Source organism: Nuphar pumila, chromosome 13 (genome assembly GCF_984573655.1).
Source record: "Nuphar pumila chromosome 13, dmNupPumi1.hap1.1, whole genome shotgun sequence".
Lineage (NCBI taxonomy): Eukaryota > Viridiplantae > Streptophyta > Magnoliopsida > Nymphaeales > Nymphaeaceae > Nuphar > Nuphar pumila.
In genome coordinates, this window is record NC_143261.1 from 73971904 (window position 1) to 73989293 (window position 17390).

General features: G+C 39.4%; 1 protein-coding gene across 2 annotated transcripts in view; it reads right to left on the minus strand.

The window, feature by feature from the left end:
• LOC149818712 (putative carboxylesterase Os04g0669500) overlaps positions 1 to 17390 on the minus strand; it is an 88247-nt gene that overhangs the window by 45735 nt on the left and 25122 nt on the right. For both annotated transcript variants that reach the window (XR_016427352.1, XM_089985502.1), the window contains exon 2: positions 3528 to 3580. Coding sequence is in view for 1 of the 2 variants with exons in the window: in XM_089985502.1 (XP_089841628.1) it covers positions 3528 to 3580 (53 nt within the window). In the remaining variant the exon portion in view is untranslated. The remainder of the gene's footprint in view (positions 1 to 3527; positions 3581 to 17390) is intronic.

The following is a 17390-nucleotide window of genomic DNA, read 5'->3' on the forward strand; positions in this document are numbered from 1 at the left end:
CAACCCATCGGATCAAATATTACTCTACAGTTTTGTTCTTTTGTAAGGCAACTAACAGAGAGTAAACTTTGAGGAAAGTTTGGAGCATAAAGAACATTTTTCAACTGTAAGGAGGAGGATATAGAAATATTTCCCTGACCAACAACTGGGGAAGAACTCTCATCTGCTAATGAGACTCCTCGATGAACAGTAATATCCTTTAGATCTGAAAAAACAAGTGAATTTCCACACAAGTGTCTGGACTCTGGATGCACAAGAGTCAATAATCCACTTACTGTCAGTCGAATGAAGATGATTTCCTGTTGAGTAGGCAACACCAACTACAGGAGGGGTGGAACTCAAAGGACGAAGAGCTATCAGCTCATCATATTCAGCACAACTGAGGGTGATACTACTGTCACTTGCAGAGATATTATCGTGTACATTTGTTGCCTCGAGAGTAGTAACATTTGCTTTAGGAGCATATGACTTTGATGAAGAAGAGATTGGCCGACCATGCTTATCCCAGCAACGATCTTCTAAATGTCCAGATTTTCCACAGAATGCACATTGAAGCTTTCCTCTGCCTCCCATACCTCATCCACGACCTCGTCCTCTGATATTCTGAATATTTCCACGTCCATAACCAGATGAGACAACAAGAGCAGATGATTGAGTCACAGGCTGAGATTGTGGAAGAGAGATCGCAAGTCTACTCAGACGATTGTATGCATCAGCAAGAGTAGGTACATCTGATCCAGTCAACATTTGGACTTTTGCAACAGAAAATTCTGAAGAGAGACCTATAAAAAATCGAGCAACCATAGTTTGTTCTTGATGATCCTTTTGCTTCGAGCAACAAAGAGGCATGTGAGCATTGAGTCTTTCAAACGCAACTTTGACAGAGGCATAGTACTGGGCCAAGGTCTGATCTCCCTGCTGCAAATTATATATCTCCTGTTCGACTTGCAGGATACGACTCACATTAGTCCCTTGTGAGTACGTATCTCGAAGATTATCCCACATATGTTTGGCTGTATGATAGTAAATTAAACCATCTGCAATATGGGGTTCGACACTATTCATGATCCATGACATAACTATGTTATTATCTTCGTCCCAAGTAACGTATTTTCCAACCTTTTCATTAGGTTCATCTTCCAACAAAATATGTTTTCTATGATGTCCAGATACCGACATCATAAAAGTTCTGGACCACCTGGCATAGTTAGTTTCATTCAACCTTATAGAGGAACCATATGAGAAGGGATTTGCAAAAGCCTTATACTCCCCAATATGCTCAATTTTGGAATCACATTTCGAAGTTTCACCCATACTGAATATTGAATCCTAATTCAGCTTCAACACAAAATCAGACTTACTCACATGAACAGCGTGTGTTATAATCACACGTCAGACAAGTCCACGACTACACAGGCTGCCACACCAAAAATGAAATCTTAACAGGAGACAAGTGACCCAGACAATAGTGTGTGGTACAATCACACATCAGCCAATACTACGACCAGCAGCAGTACTAATTAAAAGCTTCCCACAAACAACATATGTTTCCACACAGCAGGGAATCACGCATGCTGCTTCCACGAACAAAAAAAAATTGATATTAACATTCAGTTTTCACAGCACTCATGTTACGACTGAAAAAAAAAATTCACGACACAGCCTGTTGCTTCCCCGAACAGAAAACTGATATTAACATTCTGTTTTTCACATCACTCATGTTACGACTGAAAAAAAAAGTCACGACACTGCAAGAATCACGATTGCTGATATTTATGTTCTAAAAATGAACAACCAAATAAGATCTGAGAAGAACTCGGCACCCAGATTCACGCCCAACGACAGCATGTTACAGCTGAAAAAAAAATCACGACACAGCAGGGAATCACGTCTGAAATCAAACACCCAAATAGATTTTAAGGAGAACTCGGCACCCAGATTCACGACCCACGATAATATGCTCATGCAGAAGCATAGAAATCACGACAGTTGCTCCCATATAAATCACGACAGCCAGAAACTTACGTTTGTTTTTTTTCTCGCGCAACCAAAAAGAAACTTGTCATATCCAGATCTTAATGACACACAATCATCGTGTCACAGATCTGTCATCAAGAACAAAGAAAAGAACGAGCAGCACACCTGTTTCCACCCCTTTTAGTTTTATTTGGTTTTTTTTTTCGTTGGTGTAGATCGATCACGCTCCCGAGATCTACCACTTTGATACCATGTAGAAGATCTGAAAACAAATACAGAAACTGAGGCAGAGAGAGAGAGAGACGGCTGTGTAGAAAAGAGAACTCAACACTTTAGATTAGGGCTAATCTCTATATTAAATAGAGAGTCCAAAGAAATAAATTACACTCAAGTCCCTCATTACACATTAAATTCAAATAACCTCTAGTTTAGAAAAACTTTTAACTAAAAACCTCTTAGTCTCAACACAGGCCTTCCCATTGCCACACAAATCATTAAAGGCCATAGTTTAGAGAAGGTTTCACAGATCTAACTAAGAAAAACAAAGAAAAATACATTTGATAGAGAGGAATGGTGAATTATTTTGATAAAGGATAAAGATATATGGCATGTATGTGTCCTATTATTTAAGTTGTTTCTTCACGGCCATTGTCATATTATTGTCCACGTGTTTCCCTCTTTAAAGTTTCCTATGAAACCCTCACTTTTGGTTATAGGATATTGGAATTTGGAACAATATGATAATCCTACATTCACCTGCTCTTCATCTGTTTATCAGCAACATTCCTATCAATTTTCCCTTATTTTACATTTGTGGGTTGCTGAATTTGGGCTGCTCAAACTAGCACAACACAATTCACTCTTGACTAGCCATCTACTTCAACTGCTTGTGTGCTTGAAACCGTTCATCATAAAACATACGAAAAATAGATCTAGAGCAGCTGCTAGGCTTCTCTGAAATTTAATTGCAGTTTGGATAAGTCTTCTCTGCCTTCTCTATATTACTAAGAACGCAACCATGAATCTTGGAACCAAGTACTACTAAATTTGTTGATTGAGTAATGATGTGGTTTGACTTCTCCACTGGTTTCTCCTCTTGAAAGCTGGCTTGTAGTCTATTTTAGTTGACTGGATTGAGGGTTGCTAGTTTTAGGCTTTGATCATTGAAGGTGGCTTTGCTACAAGTGTCCCTCAAACTAGTTTCATGCTGAGATGGTTGTGCCTACAAGTCATTGAATGGAATGCACAGGTAGATACTGATGAATGCTTGTCATTATGATTGTCATGCATTCAGAGTGCCACCATTCAAACTTCCCACTGAACTGAAACTGTCTTTAAACTGATTGTTTATTGTTGACAGTCATGCCTATTAAAGGTTACAAACATGAAACCAAAAAGCATCATGAAAACCGATACACATCATATCTGGGAAGTACCATTACATGATAGATAAACACAGACTGGTCTGTTTTATTAAGTGCACCCATAAAATCATATACAGTTTGGCAGAAAAATAGAAATTCAAGAAAGCTAAAACATTTGCAACTTACAGTAGTAATTGGTATCTCATAAATATCGAACCATGAAGGCATTAGAACACCATCTACAAGCAAAACAAAACATTCTAAAATTCAGTGCCAATTTGACTGCAGTAAATTGTCAAAAACTTTAACGATGCAATTTACAAGTTGGATAGATATCCAAATTAGGGAAAATTTTAACTGTGTAATAAGTGTATATACATGTCTAAGAATACCTGCCATAAATATTAGATGTGATACTTTAGATGTATTATTCCTCATAGAGAAATGTATGAAACAGGCATACAGCCTGTGTTATACACTGACAGAATCTGTAGGGTTTCATCAAACAAGTGGCATGATGAAACTGAAGATTTATACAGATGCATGTACAATATATATATATATATATATATATATATATATATATATATATTAATGCATTTAGGTTCTTTTCGTTTACTTTTTTGTATTTTAACTGCCCTTGCTGGGGGCATCTTTTACTTTTGGTCAAACTAGCAGTTAGGAGCTCCTAACCGCTAGCTATTCTAGCCGTTACGAACTCTAATGACTAGTTTTGGCCCTCTTGTTTTGTGTGTGTGTATATATATGGGACATAAGTCTCTCTTTATGTAATGCATTATGTAACGTTCCCAAAATCCCGGACTTAGTAACTTTTTAGGAAAATTTTGAAAGCCTTGTAATCATTCCTTTATCAAAGTTTTAAATAGCAATTCAGTGGAAAATGGTGTTTTAAAATAATAAGTCAACGGACCTTGAGCACATTACTTGCGAACATTTGCTTTACACAACGGATTTGTAACTTTGTATATTCATTGAAAATAAAGATATTCAAAACGAGATTTTGAAGTTTATACGAAAAGTGAGATTTCAAAGAAACCCTTATACCAAGTTACGAAAATGTCTTCAGAAGCGAAACATCAGGAAAAGAGTCTTATCTTGATATCATCACGTCATTGTGCCATCGTTTGTCGTACCGACCTAATCATCACCTGTACTCATAAGACAGGTCAGTTTCATGAAAAACTGCTAGGTGCACAAGTATAACAATTTAGAACAAAACTAACAGATGTTTTATTGTATACATGATATGCAATTTAACATAAGTAAAAATAAGCATGTTAATCTTGTTTCTGTATCGTTCCAATATTACCAGATGTCTCCAAAGAGTGAGCAAAATAAGCATAATGAGCATGCTAACAAAATTCAGAATCCAAACTAATATATACATTGTTCCTTTCGCAGTGTGCAAATCAAAATAAGTAAAATAAACATGATAACTTTGTTTCGATATTAGCTGTCTTGAAGGTATGCACAGGAGAAACGTAGAAACTGAGACTGTCTGAAGGTTTGTTATGCTATGTATTTTTTATACTTTGATCAGCTAGCTGAGTTCGTTCATAAGGAGACGGTCAGTGACTGAGAGAAAAATTTTCAGAGGCATTCGTGGCAAGGGATGCATCCAACTTATGTAGAAGTCCATGGGATCTACCACCTAGGATAATGTTTGGTAGCCCCGTCCCCTAACTCCGATGACTGAGGACACCGAGTCATTTGCTCTAGGGGTGGTTGTTAACAACCTATCCATCGGAGTTTTTGTATCATTTTATCCTCTCCCTTGACGAAACCAAAGAGGCGAATGGATACGTCAGGTTCTATTTTAACTGACGACCTATTTTACATGCTCTGTTCTTTCAAACCAACTCGAGCATCTTGCCTGTGAAGGCAATCATCACTATTTATGTGATTTCAACAATATGCATTTTGCATGCTTCGAGGTTACCATAAATCTATCATCCAATCATCGTAGTACTAACATGCCGTGTAACGCCCCAAAATTTCGAACCTTATAATTTCCTTGAAATAGTTGGGAAATTCCTTTTCTTTACAGAGTTTATTTCTAAAATCAGCGGAAACGATTTCTTTTAAAAGAAAGAGGGCAGGTTTGACAACCTTGGGCACGTTAGCGAGAAAACAAAGATTTACCATGGACGATCTGCAATAATACTTAGGAAACCATTTCTTCTATTTAAAGAGAGTATCAAGTTTGTACAAAATTTGGTTTCCTCAAGGGAAAACCGTATCAAAAACCAAAATGTCCAGGAGAAGAACTACGAGCAGAAACAGTGGATCCTTAAATCATCTCGCAGTCGCGCCATCGCCTGATGCACCTAATCGTCACCTGTACCCATAAGATGGGTTAGTTTTGCGAAAAACTAGCAGGAGAGTACAAAGACAGAAAGAACTAAATTAGGCATAGATAATTTATGCAGCAGGTAGTAACGAGCAAACTAAGCAGATAGACTGGAGGAATAAGCTAAGTACAACAAACTGAAAAAGGGTGTGCATGCTCAATTTAGTTATTACTTGATAACCAGCCATGCGGGTACATACATGGCACGTGAGTCGAAACAGTCGAGTCCAAGCCGAGTGTTCATTATGTTAAGTATTTTAATATACCTCGGTTGTCTGACTGAATCCTATTCCTATGGAGACGACCGATGGTCGAGAGAGTAAGTCCTCAAGGCCTGATAGGGATGCATCCAACTTCTGCAGAAGTGTTAGGCTAACTTATGTAGCCCCTATCCCTCCCCCCTCCCCCTATCCTCCGATGACTGGGGAAAAACGGGTCTTTTGCCCTTTTTGAAAGCCATAAATGGACTGTCTATCGGAGTTGGTATCCTTCGTCCTCTCTCTTGACGAAGCAAGGATGAATTGAGCGCGACGGGGTTTCTTAGCCGTTGCCTCATTCTTCATGCTCTGGCCCATTAGACCGAAACGAGCATCTTGCCTATGAAGGCGATCCCACTCTTATATGTGTTTTCAACAACCTGCACTAAGCATTAATCGAGGTCATAAGACTCTCTCATCCAATCGTCGTAGTACTAACATGTCTCGCATGTTTAAGAAGTACACTTACGAGAAAAGGGATACAGGTCCTTAATAGGAGCCTCGGGAGTGTGTTTCGCAAAGATATAATGTTTTTAAAAACTATTTTAACATATCAAATCTTTCGAAATGACACACAATCTTGCCAACATAAGGCATGTGATTTTCTCGAATCTGACATCCGATGATGCAGTGTCTGGGTGCTATGTAAGTCACGACACTGGTTTTGGTAAATGGGTTTCACAAAGGAACCTATTACCCAACAACTTGGTCTTGCCCCAGATCAAGGGTTTTCCCAAAACATATCGGGTGGAAAGAGGAATAGGTATTCCTCCCGAATACACTGAGTCTATGGCAAGAAAAAGAAGCCCCTGCCAGATATCTAAAGGAGGGCAGGGGCCATCGGCCCCTGCCGCGATAATAGTAAGAGGGGCAGGGGTCTTTGGCCCCTGCTAAGTCTTTAAAAGGAGGGAGGCCCTTGCTGGGTTTTTTAAGAGGGGCAGGAGCCCTCGGCTCCTGCCAGCCTTCTTAAAAGAAAGGGGCAGGGGCCGATGGCCCCTGCCAATGGAACGAGTAGGGAGGAGGGAGCGCAGGGGCCAAAGGCCCCCCCTGCGGCTCAATAGGAGAGGAGGTAGGGGAGTGCAGGGGCCAAAGGCCCCTGCCGAGCCCTTGCTCGACAGAAAAAGAGACAGAGGCCTCTGGCCCCTGTCGGTTAAAAGAGGGGCAGGGGCCAAATGGCCCCTGCTTGGTTTCCGAGGGGTGGGGCAGGAGCCTTCGGCTCCTGCCTCCTCTCTTAAGAAGAAGGGTAGGGGCCATCGGCCCCTACGTGGAAAGGGAAGGGCAGGGGCCATGGCCCTGCCAGAAAATTAAAAGGGCAGGGGGCTCCGCCCCCTGCCTGCTAAGAAGAGGAAAGCAAGGGGGGCGGAGCCCCCTTGCTTGTCGAAAAAAAGGAAGGCAAGGGGGCGGAGCCCCTTGCCTGTCGAGATAAGAGGAAGGCAAGGGGGCGGAGCCCCTTGCGTGCCGTGAAAAAAAAGGAGGAAGGCTCGGCTGGGGCCGCCGGCCACCTGCCGGCCTTCCGGCGAATCAGGGGGGGGAAAAAGAGGGGGGAAAAGGAGGGGGCTACCTGGGCTGCCGTGAAGGGGGGTTCGTCGGAGAGGGTGGCGCCGTGAAGGGGGTTGGCCGGCGTCGGCAAAGAGAGAGAGATAGAGTCGGGGGAAGAGAGAGCAGAGGGGAGAGAGACGAGAGATGAGAGAGAGAGTCGGGAGGTCGGGGGAGGCTCGTAGGCCCTCCCCTCTCCCTTCTCGTCTTTTAATAGGGAGGGGGCGCACACAGGGCCCGCCCCCTGTGTCGCCGGAGAAGCCCCCTGCTGTGGGCTGTCAGTCCCCTCGAAAAGGGTTTTCGAGGGGCTGGCACAGGTTGGATCCGGGTCGGGTCTGGACCCGATCCGGGTCCGATCTTAAATTTTTTTTTTTAACTGGTTTTTACATGCCGTGCATGTCTGATAATATCGCTACGATGAGAAGGGTATCGATTTCTCAAAAAGAAACCCCAACTTAATTGTGTGATGAAAGAAATGATGTAACAATTTTAGTTTAATTTGATATGTTCTGGTATTTTAAACCACTTTTATATCATTGTGCAATTTGCACGTTATGAGATCGCCACGAATCTCTCATCCAATTACCATAGTATCAACATGTTGTGCATGTCTCACGATACTACTTACGATAAAAGGGGTATAAGAAACCTCGCCCAATCACATTCCCAAGCTCCCAACCGGGGGTATCCGGGTCATAACGGATATTAAGTTGAAGTTTGTAAACACTTCTTCCTATTGTGCCGGTTTGGGAAAACTTAGTTGCAATTAGGTAACCCTCAAGTATTCGAATTTGTTTTTTAAAACTACGCATATTTGAATGCTGGATTCACGCAAGAAATTCCTTGTCTTTCAAGTTTTAGCGCACATGCGCAAATCCGTGTCTTTTATAAAGAGCAAGCATGATACAGGATAAGGAAGAGTACGCGATTGCATACCTTACGAAATTGTATATATGTACGTATAATATATATATTACATAACGCAGGCATGTGCACATTACAGTGTGACGGCAATGTATAAAGCAAGACTCGATGTGCAAAACCGCACATCGAGCTAAATAATGCATAAGAGAACGAGGTACGAAATCGTACCTCAACTAAATAAATGTGTAAGCAGTGCGTGAGGTACAAAATTGTACCTCGACTAAAAAATGCATAAGCAATGCACGATGTACGAAATCGTACATCGGCTAAATAAATGCGTAAGCAGTGCACGAGGTATAAAATTGTACCTCGACTAAATATATGCATAAGCAGTGCACGAGGTACAAAACTATACCTCAGCTAAATAAATGTGTAAGTAGTGCACGAGGTACGAAACTGTACCTCGACCAAATAAATGCGTAAGCAGTAGCCCGTGCACATGATAGCACAGCGGCAAAGTAAATGACATAAAGTAAGGCTCGATGTGCGAAATCACACATCAAGCTAAATAAATGCGTAAGCATGAGCCTGTACACATAAAAACATTGTGGCAAAGTAAATGACATAAAGCAAAAAAAAAAAAGGACAAGGATCGCAAAACTGCATCCTTGAGTTAAAAGCATATATATATATATATATATATATATATATATATATATTCATTTACAAGTTTTAGCATTGTCCTTTCTTTGTTTTTCGTGCAACTTTCCCTTACCTCGAAGATGGTCGAACTTGCGAACGATTCTGAGCGTAGGTCTTTAAAGACTTATGCCTTGGTGTGTGTGCCACGTCCGCTACGCCGATGGGGTGAGCTAAAAGTGTTTTGTCATAAGGGAGTCGGGGGGTTGCGTCGACGTGCAAAAGTATCTGGATTCTGGCATGAGGGGAGCTCCAAAGGTGCGTCGGCATGACTGAGGCGGGTCAGGGTCGTGCGCCGACGTGACTCGGGCGAAGTCGAGAGAGAGGAGGGGCTCGGGTTCCGCCGGCGACAATCTGGAGTGCCGAGGGGGGAGAGAGGGTGCGTTGGGGAAAAGCTCGGGGAGAGAGAGAGAGAGAGAGCAAGGAGCGTAGGGGGATCGGGCCCTACCGACGAGAGGGTCGGGGGTTGCAGCGAGTCGAGGGAGAGAGAGAGAGGAACGCAGGGGGGTTTCATTTTCTTTTAAAAGAAAATCCCCAGCGGGGGTTTAAATAAGAACACGGGGGGAAATGGATCTGGATCCGGGTTGGATTCAGTCCTGGATCCAAAACCTTTTTTTAAAAAGCAAGTGTTACACATTTTGCGTGCATTCTTTTTATGAATAAAATTATTATTTTAATTGTGTGTATGCATTTGGTTTAATTGTGAGTGCCATAATGGCTTTGCGATCTCTTGCACTCTTGAAGTCCATTTCATTACATGGTATTAGAGTCATTGGCTCTTAATTCTAAAGGAATTGCTTGTGTTTGAAGGCTCTCTTGTTTTCTTCAAGTGCTCGTAGTGCTCGTGATTGAAGCCTTCAAGTGTTTGTGGTGCTTATAATCTTTAAGTGTTCATGGTGACAAATTTTGGTGCAATACATTCTTTCTTCTTTGTTTCTTCCAACCCTTTTCTTCTCTCCATCTCATATCATGGCAGAAAAAGAGGTTGTTATTGTCCTTTTACAAAGGAACTATGACATCTTGTGGATAAATCTACCTCCAAATTACAACTCATCTTCACCAGAAAAGTTAATGGTGTGAAAGAGGTACTTAAAGATGATGACAAAGATGCAAGGAAATGAGAGCCTTTAAACACAAACAAGAATGTCCACCAATGGATACAAAATGGACAATCACAAAACCCACAAAAGGCACACACACAAAAGAAGGCTCTTATAAAAAAATAATATTTTATTAATGCCAAGTATGCAAGACGCATACTTTACAAAGAAGGGTTTAACCCCTTTTTATACAAGAGAAGGGAACCCAATACAACTGTTGGGGCTAGTCCAACAACTATATTTCGTCAACATTTGTGTTGACCAAAAAATTAAAAAAATTAAATAAATAAATAAAAAGAACTAAAATTACAATAAAATAAAATATATAATACATTTATATATATGTATATATGTATACTCAATATTTTTACATACACAAGTATGTACACATATAGATAAATATAATATATATATATGTACATTTTAACACTCCCCCTCAAACTTACGATATAATGAGTGAAAGTTTGTCTAAAAGGAACTGAAACCTAAAAGCTAAGAGAGGTTTGGTGAAGAAGTCTGTCAATTGGTACTTTGATATAACATAAGGCAGATCAATATTGTCACGTAGATACTCCTCTCGTACATAGTGACAATCCATCTCGATATGTTTGGTGTGCTCGTGAAACGTACGGTTGCTAGCAATGTAAACCGCCTTTTTGTTGTCACAACACATTTTTGAAACTCCTATTACTTGAATTTTCATATCTACCAACAATCTCCTTAGCTAGATCACCTCTAGTCATAGCCTGATATTCAACTTCCGTGGATGACAGAGAGACATTTTGTTGCTTCTTGTACCTCTACAAAATTAGGGATTCACCTAAAAATACACAAAAATTCATAATTGAGTATTTGTTATTGTCACAACACATTTTTGAAGCTCCTATTACTTGAATTTTTATATCTACCAGCAATCTCCTTAGCTAGATCACCTCTAGTCATAGCCTGATATTCAACTTCCGTGGACGACAGAGAGACATTTTGTTGCTTCTTGTACCTCTACAAAATTAGGGATTCACCTAAAAATACACAAAAATTCATAATTGAGTATTTGTTATTGGAATCACCTCCCCAATCAACATCAATATAAGCAATTAAATCTAATTTAGATGAAGAAGACAAGAAGAGGCCTGTAGAAATATAAGTTTTAATATATCTAATAATTCATAGAATGACTCCCATGTAAACAGTAGGAGCATGTTGAAATTGACTAGTTGTGTTGGATCTTCAAGAGGTTCTCCATCATCGATTCTCATCTTAATATTGACAACCTCAGAAGTATCTACTCTCTTATCATCAGTGATTTCAGACCTAAAAATAATATCATAAGCAAATTTAGACCGAGACAAATACCGTCTAGGAGAATAAGAAACTTCAATCCCTAAAAAAGTATATTAAGAAACTCAAATTAGTCATTTCAAAATTGTTTTTTAACAATTTTTTAATATTTTCAACTCCTTTGTTTGTCTCCTCCTGTGATAATCATGTCATTCACATATAAGAGGAGAACAACAATACCTACATCAGTTTTCTTAACAAATAAAGATGTGTCAATCAAACAAAAACTAAAACCAATAAACTTGTCATACCATGCTTTTGGTGCTTGTTTTAGACCATATAGTGTCTTGTTCAAATGAAATATTTTTCCCTTAGGAATGTTCACACCAAGAGGTGCCTCTAATATAAACTTACTCAACTAAATTTTCATTAAGGAATTCTTGACATCCATTTGGTAATATAGGCCAATTTCTAATAGAGGCTACAACTACTAAGTGAAAAAGTAGTGTTTTGTATATTACATATGTCATAACGACTGTACAATGTATTCTGGGTCTGGATATTATGCCGGGTATGGACATTATACCAGACCCGGACCCATATTGTATATCAAAACATATAAATACATGTTCTAGGTCACGATTTCATTATTGAAATCGTGACAGCCGCAGCCCCTCTTCTCCTCTTCTTTTCTCTTTCTCACAAAACAGATTCTAGTGAAAAATCTCATATGGTATCAGAACCGAGATCCACCTAGGGTTTGAAGCGGCTTCCAAAAGGTGTGACCTGACTGTTTCAATCAAGAGGGGTTCCTTATTTCTTCTATCTCTTCTTTTCGTAAGTCTTATTTTTTTCTGTCTGGATGATTCACGTCTCACGTGAATCCCTAAAATCATCACGTCTCACGTGAATCCCTAAAATCATCACGTCTCACATGAATCTCTAAAACTACCTTATTTCTTATTCTTGTCTAGAAGGATCACGTTTCACGTGAATCCCTAGTTTCACGTGAATCCCTAAAATCGACTCATCTTCTTCGTCTGGAATATTCAGATCTGATCGTGCTTCTGCACCAGATCTGAAATACTCCACCTCTACGCATTCTCATTTTTTCACTTGAACCAAAATATTCAGATCTGAGCGTGAAGTTGCATCAGATCTGAAATATTAAGTTTTTGATTGATGTTTTTTTCATATACTGTTCAAACTTGATATTTGACATCAGATTTCAATCTGAGTCTAATCTATCAAGCGTCTACAGTCTATTTCTTCTTGTTGTCACATCTAATATTCATATAGCATTCTGCCCTCTGTCCACATCATACCCATCTGCATTTTGTCTGAAAACACAATCAGTTTTAAATTTTGTTCAACGTGTGTTGTTTAGAACTTCTTATTGCGTCAATCACAAGCCTTATAAATATAACAAGGAAAATTTTAGATCTGGTTCTCCTTTTGAATCTGAAAGTTTCTGATCGCTAGTTTCTTAAAGGTTGCCCAGCTTTGGAAAAAAAAAAAGGGCCGACCAGCAAACTTCTCTGGCAATATATTGGGCACTTCGTGAATATCTTTGTTAAAATTTCTTCTTTCAATCATGGATTCTCATTCTTCTCAATCGAGTCTTCCTTCGAGTTTCCTCAATCAGCTTGTTTCCGAAAAGTTAACCACCTCAAACTTCTTGATTTGGAAGAGACAAATCATTCCTTTTATAAGGAGCCAAGGTCTCTTAGGTCATCTGGATGGAACTCCAGCCCCGCTAGAATTTGTTACGAGAGAAGAGAAAGATGATAAAGGGGCAACTTCAATTGTGTATGTCAAAAATGCAGAATATCTCAACGGGGAAAGGAAAGACCAATCAGTAGTTGCATACATTACCTCTACATTATCTCAAGAGGTTCTTGTTGCAATCCCTGACAATTGTACAACCATGCAACTTTGGGAGAGATTGGTTCAGACGTATTCACAAGTTTCATAGGCAATGATGGTTTTTCTCAGAGGGAATTTCAGCTGCTGAGAAAAGACTCCATGACCATCATGGAATATCTAAACAAGATGAAGACTATCACAGACCAACTTGCAGTTATAGGATGTGCAGTGAACGATAGTGATATAGTGCAACAAACTCTGAGTGGACTGGGATCTGATTATAATATGATTGTCACTTCACTACTGTGCTTGCCTTCTCTTCATACTTTTGATGAGTTGCGAGCTAAATTAATTCAATATGAAATGACTCTGAAAGGCTTTTCTGAAGAAAACCACGCTTATACAAATTCTAAAGAAGCTTTTGCCACAGGGGTAACTTATGGTCGAGGACAGGGGCGAGGGGGATAAGGGTGAAATGGACACGGAGGACGTGGATTGCTTCCTACTCCAAATATGTTGACCCATGCTCAGGGACAAAGATCTATCCCCACTTGCTTTCTTTGTAACAAAAGGGGGCATATCAAGGCGAATTGTTGGCACAATCCTAAAAATAAAGGAAAGCCTCCACAAACAGAACCAAAAAGGAAGTTCAGCAGTGTAAGATTGCGTATTTTTGGTACTTAGACATTTCTTGAGATTTTCAAAAATTTGTCTAAGTCTGAGGGAAAAATCGTTTGAGGCTTAATTTTTAGACTGATATATTTGAGTCCATATTTGACCCAGGTCTCATCGACAAAGTCGAGGCAAGCCAATCAAAACGTGATAGAGAGTTTTATTTTCGACCTTTAAATTCAAGCGAAATTCACGATAATTTCGGACGAAAATTGGAATTTCATATGTGTGTTATATACCGTCGAATGCGTCTCAGAATTCTGAGCACAACAGTACTTTATTTTCCTTGATTCAGGCTACGGTTGGCCCAAAAATTTTTTTTTAAAAGAGCGGTTTATCGAAACGGATCCAGGATTGGATCAGACTGGATCCAAGGGCCATGATACGAATTTGTATGGTTTTGGGTCCTACTTAAAATCTGGTTTGGGTCCAAATTTGGATCCATTTTTGTTAGGAGTAAGGGTTTGGATCTTGGATCCGGATCCGAATCTAAATCCATGCCCAATGTTTTTCCTAGCTTTAAATTCAATTTAAAGTTTTATTTTGAGGATAATTATAGTTATAAAGCCTTTAGGGTTAATTTGGTTATTTTTGAAAAGTTATAAATAATTTTTATTAATTAATAATTAATAATTATTTAATTAATATCAATTATGAAATTTAATTGTTGGGCTCAGTGGGACTCTCTAAAAGAGTCTCTATGCTTTACCTAAAAGAGTTTTAGGAAAGTTAGAATTCATAAAAGAAAAGGGGAAAGTCAACATTTGGTAGAATTTCAAAAAAAATTGGAAACTACCTTAGAGAGGGAGTTTCCAAAATTTTTGGAAACTCTCTCAAGAGAGAGAGTGAGCTGGAGATAGGGGGGCGTCACCCCCTCTCTCTCATCTATTTAGTAAAGAAAAAAAAAAGGGGGAAAAAGAAAGAAAGAGGAAGAAAAGAGGGAAATAGAGAGAGAGAGAGGAGGAGGAGGAAGAAGAAGCCATTTTTCCAGCTCCAAGCTTTTCCACCATTGATTTTTTTTTTATTCTCTTGCAAGGTACGGGTCTTTCTTTTAATTTAAGTAAGGATAAAGAACATGGATTCGATTTTCATGAAGTATTTTAGTGTAAAACCATGTGGGAGAGTAAATTCGGACATTTACTCTAAAGATCCATGGATGGAATCCATGTATTTTCGTTTTCTTGTATGTTATTGTGGAATAACCCATGTGTAGATGTGTTTTTACATTAAAACAGAATTTTTGACCCATGAAAAATAGAGTTTCTTATGTATGTGCATGCTAGTATTGCCGATTTTTATGAAAAAAAGGGATTATTAGTGCATGTGAATTCCATAACGTGGCTGCATGTTTGTTTATGATAACAAATGATATTTATTGCATAACCAGTTTGTGTAACTTATTGAATCTGATGTATACTTGATCTATCCATGTGTGTTTTATGCAAAAATTTCATGTACATGCATATTGGGGCTTTGTTCTTAGTGCATTAAGCATACCCGAGGTCATGACAGTTTATTTCTGTCTGTGTTGGTGTGCTGTCATTAAGAAAACTCATATATACATGTAAACAAAAAAAAATCCACTGTTTGCTGTGTTGGGCCTCAGCAGACCACAGTCGGCTAAGCCGGGTGCCGTCAGCCCCAGCTGACTGGGTCGACTGGGCCAGTCGGCTGGGCTGGGGTTTTGGCTTAGCTAGCCAGGTGCTGGCAATGAAAGAAAAAAAAAATTATAACCTACGTTTGGTTGGGTTGGCTGTCAGACCAGCCGAACCCAGTTCGGCTGGCCTGACAGGCCGAGCCAACTGGCAGCCCAGCCGAGTTGGGCTCGGCTGGGCAATACCCAGTCCCTGTGGAATCTGGCAGCACTTGCCAAGTGCTGGCAGATTCCATCTGTATCAAAAAAAATTAGTTTAAAATTATTTGTGTGTGCTGAGCCGTGGTGGGGCAGTCAGCCCCAGCCGACTGGGTCGGCTGGGTGGGTTTGGCTGTGTGCAAGACCCAGCCGATCAGGTCAGCTGGGTCCTATGTTCTCAAAAAAAATCTTGTGTTGTAAGGGTGTATTTTAAATACAGTTTAAGCATGCATACAGGTTCCATGTATGACACTATGCCCAATTGAGAGCATAAGAGAAAGTTGAACTAGCCTAGGAACTTGCAGTAATACCTATAATTTTTCATATTTGCTGTCTATAATATATTCAGCCTTTTGCATGGAAAGAATAAGATGTTTTACTTTCCGTATTAGATGTACTACGTTGAATCAAATCATTATTTCAAGACCGCATTTTATGCATGTGCATACATTAATTTGATGGGTTTGGCACATGCGTCATTACTCGACATATTCACATGCTTAATTAAAGTGTATATTTCATTAAAGCTTGCATGCAACATGAACATGTGAATTAAGGCAGGCATTAGTCATAAATGTGTGCGGATTGAATGGAGGTATATGTTTAACTTGGATATGTGTGCACCGTGTTTGACTGGTTTAAAGGTATTGGGGCATCCGTGCTTGACTGGTTTAAAGGTACCAGAGTACTCTGAGTGGGTCTGTGTAATCAAATAGACAATAATTGGCTTATACAAAGGTTGGGGATCTAGTATTAAGGTAGTAATAAATTAATTTTGGGAGAACACCTCAGAATTTTGGAATAAATAAATAAATAAAATATCAACCCACTCAGGTTTTGGCTTACCTTGGAGAGGGTAGGTGGTACAAAACTCCGAGGACATGTGTTTCTGGCTTCGAACGAAAGTGGCTCGTTGGTCCCTAGTTCTCGGAGTTAGGGGACCCGGACTACCAAATGTGTCTTAGGTGGTAGCTTCATGTTCTTCTGCAGAAATTAGGGATGCATCTTGTTTTGGTTTTACACATTTGAGAGGTTCTCTCGATCGCTGGCCGCTCTCTTAGGATTTACAGTTTCAGTTAGAATGTTCGGGTTAATAAAACACCAATGAATAATGAACCCCCGAATGTTCTCTTCTGAAATGGTTGTCTTGACCTGCGTGTACTCGTGGGATAATTAAAGAAAAACACTAACTAAAAACATTTTGTGTACATCAGTTGAGCGGGGAATTGACAGGTTTGCACTTTAACATGTTAATAGTTACTTTTAGCATGCGATTGTTTAAATTAACATAAAAATAAATTCAGTATATTCGTGAGTTTGATTTGAGTCTGCTATTGTTCACATATGTTAGTTAGATTCTAGAGGTTGTTGTGGTAATACTTCAGTTTATGTTATTTACTTTGCGTTTTTACCTGTCATTAGTTAACTTAGCATAAATTAAATTCTTTATTCCTGTGATTATTGATTTGATCATGTTAGTGTTCATATATACTAGTTAGAAACTTAAATTGGCAATGTGTAGTAGTTTAGTTATGTTCATATTCTCATGCTATG